At 36.7% G+C, this 20,906-nt stretch overlaps 1 protein-coding gene and 1 long non-coding RNA gene across 6 annotated transcripts in view; one reads left to right on the forward strand and one right to left on the reverse strand.

Moving 5' to 3' along the window:
* Positions 1-902: 902 nt before the first annotated feature.
* Positions 903-20,906, reverse strand: part of SGMS2 (sphingomyelin synthase 2) — a 61,230-nt gene continuing 41,226 nt past the window's right edge. For all 5 annotated transcript variants that reach the window (XM_027787675.2, XM_027787673.2, XM_055795540.1 and 2 more), the window contains 5 exons: positions 18,260-18,922; positions 17,402-17,519; positions 15,445-15,598; positions 12,464-12,630; positions 903-11,634 (listed from right to left, as the gene is read on the reverse strand). In XM_027787675.2, coding sequence (XP_027643476.1) covers positions 11,431-11,634; positions 12,464-12,630; positions 15,445-15,598; positions 17,402-17,519; positions 18,260-18,714 — 1,098 coding nt within the window. In that variant the 5' untranslated portion in view covers positions 18,715-18,922 and the 3' untranslated portion in view covers positions 903-11,430. The remainder of the gene's footprint in view (positions 11,635-12,463; positions 12,631-15,444; positions 15,599-17,401; positions 17,520-18,259; positions 18,923-20,906) is intronic.
* LOC114012324 (uncharacterized) lies at positions 5,560-14,531 on the forward strand. Its single transcript, XR_003554707.2, has 3 exons — positions 5,560-5,646; positions 11,435-11,652; positions 13,288-14,531. It is a non-coding gene; the product is annotated as an uncharacterized LOC114012324 (long non-coding RNA).

Below are 20,906 nucleotides of genomic sequence, written 5' to 3' on the forward strand. Positions count from 1 at the left end.
CATGGCACGGCGTGGGGCGGGGCTGGGGGTGAGTAGGGGTTGGTTTTTTGGAGGTTTTTTGTTGTTGTTTTTTTTTTAGGGGGTGGTGTGGGGGTGTGTGTGGAGGGCTGAGCAAGTGTAAAAGTTTTCGTTAGATATCAGCACGTACACCCAGCTCGTACGGAAGCGAGTGCCCCTCACGCAAACAGCTGCTGTTCCCGGCGTGGGGAAGGGGAGGCGCAGGGTCCCTCTTCCCCTTTCCGAACACAGGAGCCATCACTTCCAGGGAGCACACCGGAGCGCTCTGCTCTCATAAACAAGGACTAACCTGGAACAAGGGCCCAGCTCTGGGTTCAGGAACTGCTTGGCAAATGCAGAAACTGCAGGGAGGCTCCTCGGAACTTTAGAGGAAAGATGGCTTAAAATTATTATTTGCATTAGGGAAGGATAGGAACTAAAAAAAAAAAAAAACCAACCAAAAAACCCCCCCACACACAAACCACCAAACAAAACCCAAACAAACCAAAAAACCCCATCCCACCGCTAACTGGTTTTGAGGGTAACTTCCCCCTCCCCGAGAGATACACCTTAGGGCACTTCCTCCAGCTGATCAACAACCTCAAAATTAATCCCTCCACAAAGGGAATTAAGTGTTTTAAACTACTGCTGCACGGTCTTCCAAACCATGTGCAGCAGCATCAGCCGTTTCAGTAAGTGCTCTTGATACTCCCTCAACAAGACAGAAAAGGCACTGTGGGCAAAACCAGAAGTACACCACCTTTAAAGTGACCACCAAATAAAAACGCAAAGAACAGGTTGTGCTTACCCATTAAAAAGATGTTAGGTGGTGGTGTTTGTTTTTTTTTTTTTAAATAGTTGAACATTCAGTAAAGATACTGACAAATGGCTCTTCAAATACTGGCTGAACTATATTAGAAAGGTTTTATTGCAATTACACAGAAGTTACAGGAATTTTAGAAATACATAGAGCTTCAAATGGTGAAGGTCAGTTTTCTTCCAAGCAATTAAGGCAACTGGCTGCAATGTCTCTTTAATATAAACAAACAGCAAATGGATATTTTACTAGCCATGGATTAAAGTAGAAAAAACTAAGATCACAGATTTAAATTGGCAGAACAGAATGCAGCTTTTTTGTGACCATATCTGGCAAAAATGCAGTGGTTAATTACAACATACAACAATAAAAAATGCATCTATTAGAAAAGTACAGAAAAAAGTCAGCTGAAAATTTATCTGAACAAAAGACATTTTAAATCTGGGTCTCAAGGAGAGTTTAAGTTCTGCACTTAAGCTAAGCTATTCAGCACAGCTGAAACCCATTACTCTTTTTGCTTATTTTCTTTATAGAAGTGTCATCCAGCCTCACTTCCTTCTCAGTCTAGTTGAGAAGCAGCATTAGATAAAGAAATTCTCTCCTTGCCTCCACATGCAGGTGAAAGATTGGCTTTAAGTGGCACATGGCCAATTCTAGGTTGCCCAATGATTACATTTCACACTAATTTTGATAAAAATGAAACTACTTTCCCATTTTTAAGTGAGTTTGCTGATGAAATGTAAACTTTACTCTGCAGTATCATTAAATGGATGTTTCTACTTAAAAATAATGGGAGTTATTGCAACATTAGAGCCAGTCTTCCCAGTTGAAATTATAGAAATAACATCTTCTTAAAGCATAAAATTAACAGCAAAACATCACCAAGCACTTTAATAATATTCTGTATACCCCATATAACTACATAACAAGTTTTAGCACTATAATGCTTCGTTGGAAATCATTGCCTCCTCTGTTCTAGTATGAGTATAATAATAAAACCCCAACATAACATTTAAACCTGCACTTAAGGAAAACCCATTCCTGAAACTATTTTGCTCTAAATTATGTAATCAAAGCATTTTGTGACTCTAAATATGACAAAACCTCCATGTAACAAGCAAACACGCAGAGTGAAGACTCATTAAAACAAGTGTTAAAAAATATAGTTCAAGTTAACTCATTTTTCTTTAAAGATAACCAAGTTACAGAATTAAGGCCCAAGCAGAAACATTGGAAATTTAATTAACACAGTAAACTCTCAAAAGCAATAATATTCATTTCTCAAACTTTATCTTAATCTTTGAATCCTATCAACACTTAACAACTATTGACCAGTTATTTTATGTAGTTAGCACCCCTTCTCTTCAAGTGTGGGCTGTGTTTTATATATGCTTTATTTAGGTTTGCAGGCAACTTCGGGATTTTTATTTTCACAGGCACTTTATTCAGAAAAGATATTATCTTTATCAAGAGAATACTGAAAATATTTGAAACTTCTGAGTTAGACTAGTGCACTGACAAACATCTTCCTGTAACTCACAGCAGATGCTAATGCTAAAAATCCACTCACATCACAAGTGCATGTCACGTGCTTACAAAGGTTTTGTTTTTGCAGGGCACTTAAGCATACAGCCATTTACCTGTTTTTGTAAATATTGCCTTTTTTTGTAAATTAAAATACAACCCTTTTTCTCTGAAGCATCTAGTAATTAAGATAGGAAAGCTGTATTTCAGTGTGAGTTAGAACTGTTATGGATGAAAGAGCCGTGAAAGGTAGAACAGTCAAGTGTCCTACTATTAAAGCAAGTGCTGAGACAAGTAGCAAAACACAATAGACTACTGTTACTAGACTATCCGTCTTCACTCAACAAAAAAACCACAGCCAGCCCTGCTTTTATTCTAGATGGTCGGTTTGTTTCTGCTCTAAGTTACTGTAGACCTGTAATATTCTTTGCACAGACACAGAAGTTCCATAAAATAGATCTCAGAGAAGCCTGTTTATTTCCTGAAGTACTAGCAACTGATTCAAGAGAACTTACTCCAGTATATGAAAGATAGCAGTTTAGTGACCAAAACTTCAGGTTGCAGCTACTTTAGAGCACAGAAGTGTGCCACAGTGTTATCCAGACTGTACTCCCTCCTACACTCACCAGTGTGTACCTGGACACGGCACTCTGCACGTTCACGTGTCTGTAGCAATACTTATGTCAGGGTTGACTATAGTAGCATTTCCAAATGTCTTAACAGACAAATGCTTTTACAACTGCAAGTTGAGAAGGGGCCTTTAACAAGAACTAAAGGCTTCGTATTCTCTATGGAGAGAAAGCATAGATACTGCTGCCCAAAGATGCTTCCTGAAAAGCTCTGGAAGTGCATTGCTATTATATGCAACATTGAATAATAACCTGGGGACCAAAGACACAAGTTAGTTTTTCATCTGAAGAGAAAGTTGCCTGTGAAGCTTTACAACCAAGTTAGAAAATTACTTTGCTGTTCCAAAGTCTAAACAAATCCTAGTTTAAGGCTCTTTCATGTATTTTTATGATGTCCTACTATGAATTGCCTTGATAGTTTTGTCAGGTTTCACTTCTGTTCTTCAGATATGTTTATGTGGTCACGTTCCTTCACGAGCTAGTTTTTCAGAAGTTTTAGCAAAAGATGGATCTACATAATCAGTGTTCTCATACAGCTTTGTCGATTTCACATCCTGTCTCCAAGGCTTCAATGATGATGAAGCCAGGTATTTTTTTTCTTTCTTTTTTATTAGCCTTAATCCTACCCAGTACAATTCTTGTGTGTTAGTTTCAGAAGATTAGCTACCCTAAGCATGTATGAAAATTTAATCCTAGACCCATACACATTCCTAACAATTTCCTGCATTAAAAATACTAACTATAATATTTTTCAGTTTTTACATAAAAAAAATAAAAAGGGTCATTTATATAAAAAGCATTTGGAACAGGTTTAAAATGTAGAGAAAATTTGCTTTATTGAGAAGATGTCACAACAGCTTTCCTTAGTGGTTCAATGGGTAAGAAGGGATTATCAGCTCCTGATAGTTTTTAAGAGTTCATTAGCACCATAATGGACAGAGGTTTTTGATTTTTAAAGATGTGTGTGGTCACGTAAGTAGTACAAAGTATTTAATTTGTTAGTAGACAGGCTGACCATAAAAAGTTTCAAGTTGTATGTGCTGAGTAAACCACATAGGACAATTTCTTTAACATGTTTTTACCAAATTCATGGTCAACAGTGCAAGTGATCATGACAGATAGCACCTTTGGAGAGAAAAGCTACAAGATGCTCACATTATTGCTTTTTTTAAAGTACAGCTAGTGCAATAGCTTTTTTTTTTTTTTAAACACAGTGAACATAGACAACATCTTACAAATCAGAATTCTTGTATCATCTCATAGTGTACAGCAAACCACAACACTCAGTTGTCTCCACTTAACCAAAATTGCTGACATGCTACAAAAAGTGTCATCCTGAAAGTTTCGCAACATAAAAGCTAACTCTTGCTAATTATGAGCAATTTATGTAAAAGTGAGGCCCAATTTGCAAACATTACTAGAAACTAGAAAACAGTACAAAATGTGTTTAAGTAGTAACACTTGTAGCGTTATGCTTTACAGCATTTGCAGAACTGGACCCTAAAGGCATATATTAGCTCTTTATCATGCAAGCATTACAGCATTCCTACATTACCATTTAGAGTTCCTCAGCAGCTAACACTTTTTCTTGCCTAGTTTTTCCCAGGTTGGATATGTAGCTCCAATTAATGTACAGAGCTACAGATTCAACCTAGGAGAAATCACACAAGAAAAGCTGTCAGCCAGTGAGGATGAAACCACATTGCAGTTAAAAGCAACTGCGCCTGTACTGTTTTTTTACAGAAACCTTTAGAGTTCTCAAAATCACATGGAAAGGAGAACCACAGCCATCAAACCATTATTTCCTCATTTACTTTCAGGTTCCTCGGTGTGACCCTGACTTCATAAAACTGCCAGAATTGTATCTTTTTTACACCTCACACATGCTTTCCTGAATCAGGAAGATAAACACAAACAAATGTTCTAAACATTTAAAGAGCAAGAATTGATTCCTGAGATAAGAAGTATGCACTTAGAATGTTAGGTTTTGTACTTGAAAATAATTTCAAGTTTCAAATTGTGCAAAGATATGTCTGATGAGAATGCGTTCTAGCTTTAGTGTTAGTTTTGGAGCCTTCTGAAATGTAAATCCTACTCTTCCGTATTGAGCCATTTAGAAAAGGCAGTTAATAGAAGCAGATTAAGTAAGACAGGAGCCCAAAGCAGCCTAGGCTAAAGTGTAAAAGCAGCATTCTAAGTGGCAACAAACTATGAAAAAAGTGGAATGCAAACCCAATTTTTACAGAAGTAACAAAGCACTGATAATAAGTTACTCAAAATGAAAGAGAAGCTGGAGTTTAGCAATATTGTTTAAGGTCCATATACAAACAACTCACTGGTGGAGGTAAAAGCAAGCAGGCAGATACTGATACTCTTTATATTCTCAGTAGTCCTACCATCTCTAATTAAAAATAAATAATAATTTCAAAAGGAAAACAGACCCACTCATTTTAGATGCAACTCACATGCTTGAAGTACCACCAGATTATATACTCCATTGAATTAGAATACTGCTGTCTGACTGGTTTTACAGTGGTCTGCATTTTAAGCCACTTTCTTAATTTTCTGGTTTTGGAAGTGATCTTCACTGCACTTCTTAGCTATTGCCACCTTTGGTACTGTGCTTTCAGTCTGAAAGGAGCTCAAAAGGACAAGTGAAGGTGGCTCACAGCCTGCTATGTAAGTACAACCTAGTTTATCTTCCCAGAGAAGCCTCTGTGTACTGCATCCAACATTGTGTATGCCAGAGAACCTCTCTGCACACACGTGTGTGCATGGTGCCTGGGTCCCCCAGCTGATCAAGATGCTTTTACTTCAGACTACTTTCCGACCAGCTTTTCTTTTAATTAAAAAAAAAAACAAACAGCAAAAGTCACCTCCAAACTTTTCGAAGTTATTTGATGAAAATTAATCTGAACTGGCACAAAGGATATTCTTCTGTAATAAGTCTTTAGAGTTTCACAAATGCTGACCTCCTAAAGACCTTACTTTGCAGAGGGCTAACACAAAAGCTGGAATTAATATTATATAGATATAGCTTGAAAGAAGAGTATTTCTGCTAGAAGAAACCCATGCATAGAGGCTTTAGGCACTGTAGTAAATGGAAAAAATGTAGATCCATTGTAATTTACCAGAACTAAATCCAGTTATGACTAACCATACTGCAAGTAAGGAACAAAACCACTCGCTCATCTAGGGGAAGGACTGGGCCAACCAATACAGAATCATTTGAAAAAGAATGAACACTAAATATAGTAGTGTAATACAGCATCTTTTTTCCACTGTGGTATGTAAAAGACTACCTGTAGAATGTAGCAGATAGAATTTCAATTCAAAAATTCAAACAACTACTTCCAGCAAGACTGGTTTGCCCTCTCCTCCTACCTGGGTTGTTTCTTTAACTTAAAGGGCAGCCCACAGCAAAGAGCCACAGAAAACAAACTTCTTATAGTATTTACTAAACTCCAGGTCCTTAGGAATTAAAATATTTGTCAAAAACAAGTCAAATCTTCCTGATTTTAAGTGCTAATTTTCACCAGGAGAGAAAGAATCCTCAACACCAGTATTTTAGATACACACTAGAGACCACACAATATCATTACTTTACCTTAAAACATCATTCAGGTATTTAAGTGTTTGTTAGGAAAGATTATCTGCCAAAATAAAAGATGAGTTCAGAACCAGCACTTTTTCCTACAGTATTTAAATTGCCTCTACCTATCCTGAATTTTTTATGTGCATCTTTCTGGGTTAAGATGTAATCAAGTGGTTCAATTCATAGAAAAGTGAGCCAGCTAGAAAAAACACATCGTTCTTGTTTTAGAAGCTGTTAGTGACAGCCTGGAGGAACAGCTTATGAAGATTGCTAATCATATTAAAATATTTTACAATCTCCAAGCATCTCTCACTACGTTGACTTTTATTTTTATATTGTAGGTTATGGACGAGAACTAGCACAGTCCATAGCACAGACACACCCCGGTACTGTAGAATTAAGTGCTTATTACTGCCTGTTTCCTTATAGGATTTGCAGCGCTATTACACATAAACAATTTAATTCTACATTACTCAGAAGTTAGGTGTAGTTTTAGCTCAGTTCCATGTAAAAGGCAATATATGATCACCATCTACTTAAATGTTTTTTTCTTCCTTCCTTTTTCTTGTCAATACTAGAATAAAAGCCTGTCTTCATTCTCAGTTTCTCAGCACGATTTTTTTTTTTGGACACTGGGAAGCACCACAGAGTAGCATATGAAGGGTAACTTATAAGCAAAGTTACTTTAGTGGCACACTAGGATATTTTTCTTGTGTGCACTTCAGCAGCAACACTTATTTGAAAGTTATCCAACAGCAGTATTTTTGAGTAACTTTTTTTTAATAACTGAATTAAAGACATCTATACCAGGCATTGTAAAATCAAACATTTACATTCAGAAGTGTTCAATCCTACAGTATCACTCTAATTTTGTGCGTCTATAGAAGACTTCTAGGTGATGCCAAAACACATACTTGTCAAAAATATCAAGATGATTTTAAAATCTGCCAGTTAAGAACTATTTCAGTTCATCTGATAAAGATTCATTGGACACAACCTTAAGACAGTATTTTTTTAAAGTTAAAAAAAACAAACATGGGAAAGTTCATTTAAATGGGAAGAATTCACCTTGCACTGCAGTTAATGGATCTGGCCTCTAGAAATGGAAATCATACTTCATATCTACTGAAGTGAGAAAAAGGTTTTGTGTTAGTACCAGACAACTATGGATGAATCGTCTAGCCAGATACTAACAATAAGAGAAAGCCAAAGTTTGAACAGATTCTGATTTAAGATACAGATAAGTAGATTTTTCAATAATCTAAGAAAATTATCTCTTAAAATACTTCCCAGTTCTGTGTCTGAGCTTTATTTATTATGTGAAGATAGTGTATCTTAACATATAGTCTTAACTTTATTTTTCTTCCTTCTCTCCTCCCCCATTCTTTTAAAGGGGGGAAGCAAATCCAGTACCAGAGTTCATAGTGATGTTACTGCCCCACTTCTAGTTATCTTTCCAAGAAAACAGCAAGTAAGAACGATTAACGTTTAGTACCATTTATGTCCACATGGGAGTGCTGAGCACATACCATAAAGTCAGTTCACAGTAGTTTCAAGTGTATGTTAATCATTTCTGGCATTGGAATGAAGCATCTGTAGCATGACTACATAGCAGAACATTTCTTTAAATGTTCAAGTTAACCTTTTAAAACCAGGTTTAAATTTAGGAAAGGCATTTAAGAAAGCTTGTTTCATAAATGCAAAGCACCCAACAGCATCTAAGCCATACTGATACACTAGCTGTGCAAGTGTAGTGCCTTATATATATATTTTTTTTTTAAGTGTCTGGGAAGTTCAACATATAAATGCTTTTCAGTATAAATAAAATGCTCTTTCTCTCTACTAACAGTAAAAGTGCAGCTCATATGACATCTGTAAGAAAGATTGTTATTGTAATTCTAGGAAAAGTAATTGTAGCGGCATACTGCAAAACATTGGGCATATACAGCCCAAATAAGCCTGGACTCAGTAGGCTTGTTCAGTACATTAAAGTGAAGTCTGAGTTCCTCCTGTTCTTTTACCCACTGCAATCCTTTTTCCTTAGGGTGAAGCCAGGTTTTCAGCTTCGTAGTGTTTATATACAGTGATCACTACATTCTTAAAATTAATAATTTTATGTACCAGCTGTGGTTTGTATTGGATAAACTACTATAGCAGTAAGCACTAGCATATACCATTGCTTACCCCATTTCATCATCTTACTTATAGGCCTAAAGAGTCTTCAAATACATCTATAGCATCCAAGTTTGCAAAAGCAATGTAAACCTGTTGGAAGTTGACAAGTAGGATTTTTCTGCTAATCAAATACACACACCCTTTTGAGGGCTTTGATAAAATGGAGAAAATTTAAATACTTAAGGTAAGGCTGAGCCAGAACAGGAATTTAAGCTAGGTATTTTGAGCTAGGGCTGCCATTTAAACTTTCCTTTTATATTACAATAGTTTCTATCAAATTCAGCAGTAGAATGAAAGCTCATATTGCCCAACAAGAGCATAATCTCTACTTGCTTCTATTTTATCACTTATTTTTTTCCTTCCAGAAACAGGAATAAGTAAAAACACCAAACAGCTCATCCTGCATGAAGAAGTTCTCCTTTGCAGATACATTACAGAAATCCCACTGAGACTCAGTGGTGATTATGCAGACAATTAGCTATCTAAACTATCAAAGTATTTATTATTCAGCCACCAGATGCAAACCACTGTTTAAGCTCCTTACTGGAACACTTTTCATCATCATATTTTCAAGGCATGGTTATCACTAGTGAAATGCATTCACGATTTCTAAAAGATGGTATTGTAATAAGCGGCTTAACATTATGATATTTAAGGTATCACAAATCTTAGAATTCAACTTCAAAAAATTATGCTCTATGAAGTAATATTGATATAACAAGTATCTTGGGAGATTTACAGACTGACATTGAACAGATTTATTTATATGATACAGAAAAAGGACTTTCACATAAATGTTTTGATACTGGCTTTTTAGCTGCTCAAGGTCTGCCAGGAGCAAGCAAATGAAAATACAGGTATGCTCACACACACACAACTTATAGGGGCATGTTATAAGATTTAAGAAGTGTAATTAAAATAACAAAACCAAACACCAGCAGAATTTTTTTCTTAGCTAAGTTTTACCAAGGATGTATTGTAAAGAACATTGTTTATTGTATTACTTTGATAATGCACAAAAATATTTGAAATGCACATCAATAATATTTTCATGTACAACTCATAGCAACTGATCCCCTTAACTGAAAAAAAAATCCTATTTGAATACTCTCTATTGCATTTTATAACTACAACTGGGCTTTTTAAAAACAAGTTATTAAATTATGTTCACACTTGTCACTCAGTTCAAGACATTCTTAAAATAAGCAGCATTTCCTTTATATTAGTATCACCTCAACACTTAATGCAGTTTTATCTTTTCTATCAAGTTTTACTGAAGATTTGAAAATAAAATTCAGTTAACTGCAGAACTTAACACAGAGCATAAAGGGTTAAACATGGTATGCTAAACAAAACAATAAAAAAACATCAGAACCAGGTAGCTGTTAATTTGTGGGTTTGTTACATGTTTATGCCATGGTAGTTTCCCACATGCCCAGCCAGCTTGCTGAAATAGGTATTTTAGTTGGACTGAAACCCTAGGAAAAAAAAGAATCCACATGTGACTCCTACCACACTGTCATTTAATATGAAATGGTTTTAGGTAATTAAAGAAATGCTACTGTTGAAGGTATTCACCTTGGCACTTTTTTTTTTTAAGTCACAGAAATGCATGCCAACAAGTAAAAAAGAAATCCAATGCAGAAGTATGGCTCCCAAGCAAACTTGCTATACATAGCTTCAGCAAGAGATAGCTACTAAAATTAAAAAGTTTTAAATATAGCCCCATTTTGGACCTGGCCTTGCATTCCTCAAGCAGGTGAGATCTGTAGGACTTTTGCCTGAATTAAGAACCATATGATCACTCTTTCCAGTAAGCAGTTTTAATGTGTTCAACTACACAACAGTGTGTGCTTTGTGTGTATATGCATGTACATACACTGATAGGCACTGTATAGCTATATGCACAAGGCCAAGAAGACTTAGACTTTGAAACTGTGTCCTTTTTTAAAAATAAAGTTTTAGGCTCCTTGAGCTCTTATGTTAGCAGCTAGTCCTAATTTGCAAAGTCATCAGGTAGCACAACAGTTTAAATATAAAATTACTAATAAAAATGTAAAAATTGGTATATAATAGAATATATGGGAGATAATGGTGGTGTAGTATTTTAGGGTCTTAAGATATTCATACCCACAGAGTGTAAAAAAGTCAAGACTCTCTTCCAGCTGTAGCAGTCACGCAAAGGCCTTACCTTCATTAGCAAGAATAATGTAACAAACCACTTCCCGTAAGTGTTTTGGTTGTTTTTTTTTTTTATATATATATACCTCAATACGCCAATATCATGCCTTTACATTTTAGCATGGTTTTGCCCTTACGCACTCAAGAACTCTGAAGATGAGATTTTTGGGTGCTTCTGTGGATGAGTGATAATTACTAATGAAAGTGTTAATGTGGTCTTTGGCACCTCTATCTCATTAGTAAAGCAAAGTCCTGCTCCATTTTCTTCAATAAAAAAATCCCATCTGTGGTGCATTCTGTTAGCACTGAAGAGTAGAATATGTCTGTACAGCCTGATGATAGGAAAACATATGAAATGGCAATATGTGTGCCTACAATTGTCTTTCCAATCAATTGCACAGAAGCTTGGTCCACTTCTTCAGTTACAGTGTAGTCCTCTTAAGAGCTTTGGTTACAGCATTAATGTTTTGGTAAAAAAAAACAAAAAAAAACAGAGCAGATGCTTTCCTTCTTCAGGTAGATTTTTCATTGTCCTCTCCTGTCTTCTGAACCCGTGAATACTTCTTGCATGAAGATTTGAAGCAGCTGGGAGGCCAAGATATTGGCCAGGAAAAGCTGCAAGGAACAGAGCCTTGCACATTCTTCTCAAAGAAATAAAATATTGGATACCACCATGCTCGAGAGAGAAAATTTGTCTGCGAAGAGACCTTTAAAGTCTGTATTGGCGCAAGCAGGTAAAGAGGAAAAGGAAACAGACAATCAGTTTCAAGCATTATAGTCAATTACATTGAGTCAAGACAACTAGAAAAATGCAATGTATTTGCATGCACTTCTGCAAAGAGGAGATGCATTTAGTCTGGTAAAAACCCAGAGTTCTGAGGTAGCATATACCTCATAGTCCAAATGTATACTACAAACTAAGCATCTAAGCATCTTTAACACAGAGGGATCCTTTATTGCTGTACAGTTTAGCAAGACTGTGCACTCAAGTCTTTCTGAACACGAGTCCTTTCAGGCATATCATATTCCATTGATGACTAGTAGTTGAAAAAGAGATTAAAATTGCTTGAGCACCATTATCCTGCTTGAAAGTATTCTTGAAACAACTGCAGCAGGTACCTTCTGAACAATATACTTTTAGTGACATTTACAGAAGAACTGTTACTAGAATTTTATGATGGTCTAGGTAGTTTAGGTTGGTCAGAAATTTTATTATTGAACTACTGTTTGATCATAAGCTCAGACAAACAAATTCTATATATTAACTACAGCAATTTCATTTCAAAAACTTTAAGCCAAAATATCAGGAATTTCAAAGTTATTTCAAATCTTTTTTTATAAAGCTATAACTTCTTAACAGGCACAGATCAAAAAAGAACATCTTAGCCATTAAATATTTATTTAAACCACTGAAGTGAAACTCTTTGCCCAATTTGTTTAAACTTCAATATGGAACCTCTATTTTTATTTCAAAATTAAGAACTAATTTTGAGCAGTATTACAAGCGGAAGCTATACATAAATTCTAAAGGTATTTGCCACTCACCTTTTCATTAGCCATTGAGTGATACCACCAGAAAAGCCGTGTAGTGATATAGTAAGCAATGATGACATCTACAGTATAGTGTTCATGAGCAACAAGGATACAAATTATGCCAGCAGCACTCATTAGCCAGCAGATTAAGTGATACCACCAGAAATGACGTGGTGAATCTGTGAAATGGAGACATGGGGGGAGGGGGGGAACACAAAGCCATACACGTTATCAGAGCAATCCACAAAGGGAAGGGGACAAGATAAAAGAAAGGCTACAAATTTTGAAATAACTCATTTATACCACACTGATACAAGAACCCTGTTTTGGCACAGAACACAAGACTAAAGAATTAGGCAAACTCACTGAGGTGTCCCATGGTAGCAGGACTGGAACTAGATCATTTTTAAAGGTCTCTTCCAATTCAAACCATTCTGTGTTTCTGTGTTCTTACTTTGTAAGATGAACACAAAATGAGCTTTCAGTTAGAAACAGGCAGCACTGTCTCTCATTTTCAAGTCAAATTAAGTAAGTTTTCCAGTTAAATCACTTCTAGGGTATGGGGTACAGGGGAAGAGACAGAACTGAGGCAAGATGCACACTGATTATTTTACTCTGGCATATTTAATATCTGTTCTTTTTATGGTCTCTGCTCTAGTAAACTTACGCTCAAGTCAAATGTCTAGATTTTATCTAACCTGAGCAGAGATCACAGATTAAACAGGAAAAGACACTTTTTAAAATTTCTAGTTAATTACTTCATGAAACCTCTGTTCTGTGAAACAATACACTGTATGGGGAAGTACAGGATGTGAATTTATACCCTTTAATTACAGATTAACAAATGGGAGTGAAGCTATTCTTCAAAATGCACTTGAGCCATTTTAGTGGAAGTCTCCCTGCCCTTCTTTCTCCATTGAAAAGCGCCTTGGGTGTCACAATGACCATTCATAACTTCTGACAGGCTAATGGGCTCCGTTTCACTCGCAGCGGGACATTTTTGGCACACACTGCATTGTGGGGTAATGGTCAGCCTTTACTTTCACACAATAACAGCAGAAAAGTTACTGATCTCAACAAGCCTACCCAGTAGTAGTCTGAGAAGCCTGTGCAAAATAGTTCCTGTAGGACAACTAAGATTTTGGTGGAAGTGTCAAAACAGTAAATTCTTTTAACACTCCCCAAAACATTGCAGATAAACCTGTTATCTCCTTATGAAAAAGAAAATAAATAAAAAGGAGCCAAGTCGTCTCAAGAAGCTGGTGAAAACAGCCCCAAGCAAGACAGATATACCAAGTCTAAAAATGTAAATAACTATTCTGGACAAAAAAAACTGGAGTGGGGGAGAATAAGCAAAGCAGCAGCAAAAGATGAAAGGAAGAGAAGAACAGAGCGAAAATAAAATAAACCATTAAACCAGAGACAATGAAAACCTCAGAATGCATCTTGTACTGAAGACATGTCATGAAGAGAAAGGAATACCATAAGCAACCTCTAATTCAGCGCAATTATAGGGCTTAAGCCCTTGCTCAGGTAACATTTTGCTAATTATATGGGAGGCAGAAAAAGGGAAACTATGCATCTCTTGTAGAACACAATTCTACTAAAACAGATGCTTAATTAGGTAGCAGTCAAAAGGCTTTTTACAAGAATTTGTATGACAACTCCTCCAACGCCTTATAATAAAACAACGAACTATACTAGACCCAAAAATGCTGGGTTATCTACATCTCTTCTTATACTAAAGATATTCAAGAGTATGTGACCAGCATGAAGCTGCAATAACACACAACACGAGGCAAATGGCAAATCTATTTTTAGGCTATTTTCCTAACACAGTTCTGGTAATTGTGATGAGTTACACATGCCATTCCCCCTGTAACATTCACTTTACAAGACACCTAGGCCTAAGAATCAGCAGACTACAATCAGCATCTCAAATCACCGAAGATTGTCTCACATCTGCAGATTTCAAGTTTGTCTTATTAAACAGGTATATTTATATAGCCCTTTCTAAGGCAGAACGTAGCGCTGCAACACTTCCTTCCCTCTATGTTTTAATAAAGAGGAATGCATTCAACTAATGCTGACTAGTCTTATTTTTCTTTCAGTGAGAATTACACATTCCCATGAGCCAAGCCAGCATTTGCATAGTTTGGGATACAACGGTAGGAGAGAATATTCCAATTCCAAACATGTGAACTGGAAAGGGAACTCCCTACTACACATTCATGAGCAGCCAAGTTCCCAGGGTAGAAGCACTGCTTACCATACATCAAATTTAGAAGCTGGCGCTATTCTCCAAAGCCTCCATCGATGTTGTCTGTGCAGCATAGATTGCTATGGGGCATAGGGGGAAAGCTATGTAAAGCAAGGGGGAAACCATAACCTCAACTATATCTTCTGCATGCCTGCCAAATTCTTATCAACTCCAAGACGCACAAGTAGGAAACTAGCAGAAGACATCCAAGGAACATGAATCAACTTTTCATTGTTTGCAGTAACTAATGTACAGCCAACCAACCACTGCTTCTGGGTGGATTATAGTTGTGCAATGGTGCTGTCCTAAAGCCATAAAAATTCCTTTAAAAATCTAGGGTATATCAGCCACCTTGTACAAAGCTAATTTGCATAGTTAACTACAGTATGTTTTACCCAAAATCTGAGTAGCCTATCAATAAATAAGTAAAAGCTAGCTTGCTTCAATTAACCAGTAAGCACTTTATATAAAGATACATGATACAAGATATATAAAGATATATAAAGATAACATGTCTAGTAACATCTGGCCCTTAATTAAAGCCCACACCACTTCTTCTAACCCCACGTCCCATTTTCGCTCAAACAAACGATTATAATATTTCAAACCTGCAAACTGTGTACGACTGACTAGTAACTTTTGGAGGGCAGTAGTTTTACATTCACTTCTATCATGTGTTTTCCCAGTACAACAAATCTGAACAAGAAATGTGCAATGAAATACTATCACTTACACTCTTTGATGAACAGGTAGATCAGTGTTAGTACCACAGTGTGACCACTAAACAGGAAGTCTCCGCACAGGATATGTGATCCTGTTATGGATAGACCACCACCAGAAATCAGTCGCAGGATCCTCTGAACCTTTGCCTGAGAATCTCCGTTCAACTATAAACACCAGAAAAAAAAAAAGTACAAAAAAAGCTTAAGCAGCACCATAAGTTACTTGAGTAAACTTCTTGCCCAAACATAAGTAGAGTCAGGGAGACAAGAAAAGGACACAAGTTGTCTTAATTTTCTTTGGCTTTTTTCACATATTCTTAAACAAATAAGCATGCGTATCAAAGTTGACAGGTGCTAAAGATCACCTTGATAACACTAGCATTCTGTCTGTGTTTTCCCAGGCTATTTTAAAATATGCATTGTATGAGAACAAACTGCAGAATATACTGGAAAAGTAAACATTCAGAATTTATAAGGTCAGGTATCTCACGATAGCAATTGACAGAACGGGTAAGACCCATTCAAAACTGGTTGCAATACAATACAGCCTTATGTACAGCTTCTATTATTCTGTTCAGACCTGAACAATGTTTTTACGGGGTAAGAACCTCAAACTTGCTTAATTTTAAGGTTTGGTTACAAATTCAGCCAGGACTTACTCAGTTTTAGAGGCATTTTTTTTTTTTAAACATGCATTAAGATCAGCTTTTGAGTGTTTGCCTACTATCTAGGAGAAATCAGTTTCACATCGCTGTTTAAAGATTAACTCTGGAAAAACAAACAAGATAAAGGGATAACTGAGTTTTCCATAATCAGAAAAATACTCATAGGACAGAAACTGTCCAGAAGAACTATCAATTTTCTCCAGAGTTCAAGTAATTCATCCTGTTTTAACGCTAGCAAAATGCTCTTTCAGTATTTAAGTTTTCCTTTGCTTACCTTTTCCCACTCCTTGATACAGTCTACTACACACAAATTCCTCAAGCTAATAGAACAAAACAGTTAAGTCTTTACAACAGTCGTATGTAAATGAAGCTTTTTCAAATCGATACCGGTTCATAAGTAGTTTATCCATTATGTTCCTAAGTTGCCTCAATGTGAAAGAATAATTCTGAACAAACATTAAGCTGTACCTCAAGACCAATGAGGTCCTAGCCACAAAGTGACAAATTTATCCCTCAAGTAAACTGGCAATATTTTTAGGCTTCGAAATGCTTATCTTCTCAGCGCACAACCAATTGTTTCTTACTTTCAAGTGCACTGTTCCTTCAGTACAGCCAACACAATACAATGCTGTTCCAAGGCAAATACATGTCTACAACTTTTTATTAGTAACCAGAAGTGGCAGTAACCAAACTCCTTTGTGTCACTAAGTAAGTTGTCACAATATTTTTAAAATATTCTTGTAGAAATATTAGCATGTACATGTTCCTACATGTATCAGCTCATTTAAATAGCTGGACTTGTTTTAGTCACATTTATATACCTTTTGCAGGTTGGAAGCAGAGACAGGCAGCTGACTACATGTATTACAATAGCTCTTGACAAAACAGTGTGAGAAAGAGGACAAAGCATGTGGTAACACTGTGGTTTTTTTAAAAAAAATATTGCAACACAAGCTTGCTTATCAGCCTATGAATTACAATACTGGCCTTAGATATCCCACCATGTAAAAAAACAAAACATGGCTGCAGGCTTACAGCGATCAGCTTGAGCCTTAGAAGCAAGTTTACCAATTTGGTAGCAGCACTATTTCAAAACAGGTATCTTCCTTGAAAGCACCTTAACTGCAGCAACAACTTGAGGCCCTTTCTATATGCCACAAATTTTGGTTTATCACAACCTATGTTTCTGAAGACATCAGCTGAAAGTAATTTGTGTTATTTAACCCCATCTAGAACATTATGTTCTATTTGCTCTAATGAGCCATAAGGACTCAGGCAAGAATTAGGGAGCAAAAGCTCTTACCTTTGGTGCACACTGAAAATGCATTCCAGGCACAGGTAAGGTGGTAACATACATGGTAATACAGCGGTACAGATACAAAGTTCCTATTATAAAAAAGAACCTGCGTCCCACTATTGATCTGAAAGTAAGGGAAGAGGGGGAAAAGATTCAGTACAGAGTTCACATGCAGGATACACATAACAGTTATGGAGCTCTAGCTTTATTAGATAGGCAAATCCCTAGAATTAAAGAGCAGCTCCCCACCGCCCACTTCTTCACCACACACTTCTCTAAATCAAACAGCAAAAAGGCTTTCAAGTTTTAGTCTTGCTCGCTCATTAATAGTACATAACTACCACAAAGCTCCCATCAATTTAGTGTGGCCTCAGTTGAGTAGCCAGTTTGAATCAGTGAGCTTCTCTTTTCAGTCCCATATTATAACCATGTACTTGAGCTAAATATATCTAGTTTAAGCAAAGGAAGACAAAGGAAATAGCTTCTAGTCTAGCTACAGAGGACAAGAGGTTCTTTCTCAAATCTGGATGAGATTTTTCACATCATCATGACTTCCCCTCTTTAAACACAGTCATATCTGTGAATACACTTGGAAAAGCCCAATCCCAGATTAAAGTTCACTAGTACAATGTAGGTGTCAAGTTCAGATGTAAAAAACATCATTCAATAATCAGGAGAAACCAGTGTTTCTGTATCCACCATGGACACTGGAGCATTTTCTAAACAATAATTTGTCATTTTACTGCCAGCCCTAATTCTACAATGGTAGAACCTGCAGCAATATAAGATTTCTTCTACTCTAAGTGAACAATTGAAATCCACATTCTGAAAACATACAGCAGAGGGAAAAATATAGCTACTTACTTATATCTAAGAAACAACCACTGGAATATCCATAATCCAAGTAGTATTATTCCATTTATTTCTGATACAGAAAAAGCCCATTTCACACGATCAATGTAATCAAAAAATTTGTCAGGCAAGGGAGGGCTTAGCTCCTTTGGAGGTACTCTCTCATGGACCACAGTGATCATCACAGTTGTGAGAATCAAATTGAAGAGAGCATAGACAAAGGCAATGCCTGTTTTCCACCATTCCAGAGGAAATTTGTTCCTAGATTCAGCAGGCATAGCAATCTGGATGTAATCCGGATACTTCTTTGTTGTTTTTCGCAAGCCATTAGACAAGCCCTTTGGTTTGCTAGTGCCATTTTTGTTCTCTTCACTGACTGAGAGAGTAGGTCGTGAGTAGCCATTAGAAGTGTCATTGTTTTGACCCTCCATATGCTCTTCGAGCTTTGCTGTCTCAATGGTATTCATTCCCAAGCTGTATGGCCAAACTGGGTTAACTAATGACAAGTTTCTGGGCTCTCTGAAGTATGTTATTCCTGGAAATCCAATGTTCTTGTTCCTAGATAATTTTTGATTTCTGTGCAACTCTAAAACGTGTCCATTGTGCTTTCTGCTGTTCAGATACTGTAAAGCAAATCGTGAAGACAAATCTTTCTTTCCTCTAGAGCTGTATCATCTGCAAAAAAACCAAAACAGATACTGAGGACCATCAGAAATAGTAATGTGACACTGAACAAAATGTTTATTCTTAAATACTTGAAAATGCTTATTCTAAGTTCCATCCAGGTCTACTTACATAAACAGTCAAAAGGCAAACCAGAGACAGGTGGGTACCGTGAAATAATTCAAGCCAATTCCTACTGAATAACTTCGGGAACTAGTACCTTTTTTGCTTTGTTGGGGTGCTGGGGGGTGTTGGTTGGGGTTTTGTTTGATTGTTTGTAGTTTTTTGGGTGTGGTGTTTTGGGAAAAAAAAAAAAACCCACACAAAACCAAAGGACAAGATCCACAGACTTCAACAGTCATGACAGCACTTGCTTTAGCAGTTGTCACAATTAAGACTAACCCATGTTTGCAGCAATACTGAATTGTATGGAATGCCCCTAAGCAATAAAAGATATCTCCTTTTTGCCATGCTATATGTACAATTAAGCCATCAGGACAGAAACCGGAGCTGCCAGTCTCCCTAACCACATGTCACAGAACTTGGCTTAAAGAAAAACAACCTGCTCAGGAAAAACCTGTAGAGTAACTGATCTCTTGATAGCAAGGACAAACTAAAACTAAAACAGTTTGGAAAGTTGGGCATTTGTGCTTTGATCCCTCCCCTTTTATCCCCCCCCCCCCCCAAACAGAGAAGACATTTAACATAGTCAGCCTGCAAGTCCCACTGATTTCCTAACTACTGCCCTTACTGCTGAAAGGGAGAAGGGGGTAAAGGTTCAGATCCCAAATATGTGAGATTCATACAAATAATACTGAAGTAGTTATGCATTTCTAAATTAACCTCTCAGCAGTGTTTCTGAAATCCACTGTAATCAGTTGACCTTTTCTAAATCCCTGATCAACAAGTGTATGAAAACTACACATACATACCACATTCAGAATACTCTCTCTCAAAAAACCCAACAGCCAAGAAAACAAGTGATTTCAGGTGCTTTTTCTCCCTTTTACTAATCATACTGTAAACTCCACTTCCCTAAGAGAATGGGAAGTGATGCTTCAATACAACTAGCAATATTCTTTTAGAGCAGCTGCAAAAGTAATAGCCTTACTTAAGCCTGTAGTAGAATAGCATTTCAACTTTCAAATCCTTAACGCACACATTCTTCTATTCCCTGTCTACTAAACATAGGCACGTGACAGTATAAAAAGATTTGAACCAGTCTAATTGCTCAAGTTTTGGAAGTCAAGTCTACCTAGCATTCACCTACTAAGTCAAGACCCCCTTCTCAACATCATGCTATACATAAGTCACTGATGTAGAAACCAGCAAAACTTGATACATTTTCTATCTTGCACAGATGAAACATTTTTAGAATTACACATCTACTGAAAAACAGAAAGCATCACAGCAAGGAATAGCCTCAGTTATTTCCTTCTTCACAGATACCTAGCACTGCTAGTAACATAAGTAAAAGGGTTTGGTTTCAGGTATGTTCAGGTATTTCAGCCTTAAAGATTAAAGAGCATCTGAACTACAGATGAACAACAACCTAACAAGCTAGAAGCAGAATGGCACTCAGGTTTAGATATTAACTTATCAAGCAAAGGAATTATACTGACAACTTGCAGAAAAAGTTTTGTTCCTTCCTGGTTTTAAGTGGATTGTAAGGCATATCAATCTACCATTTCTGATGGCTCATCAAGATTATTTCAAGCAGAGTGCATACTGTGGTCAAAACTTTGTTTACATTGATAGTTCAAGGTGCTACTTATCGTCTGATCAGCAACCTGTAGGAATGTAAAGGTTTTCCTTTATAATACCTTTTCAACCCATTTCTCCCCTGTTCTATAAGAAAGCAGAAACTCTATTGACGAAAAAGACAAAGATACTCTGCTTGAAGCTTTCAGTCCCTTGCTGCCTATCTGACTGGCCAGAGAAGTGATGAAGTACCAACAGCCTAATGATCCTCTGGTACAGGCTGTAAAAGGAACTC

Source organism: Falco peregrinus, chromosome 2 (assembly GCF_023634155.1).
Source record: "Falco peregrinus isolate bFalPer1 chromosome 2, bFalPer1.pri, whole genome shotgun sequence".
Lineage (NCBI taxonomy): Eukaryota > Metazoa > Chordata > Aves > Falconiformes > Falconidae > Falco > Falco peregrinus.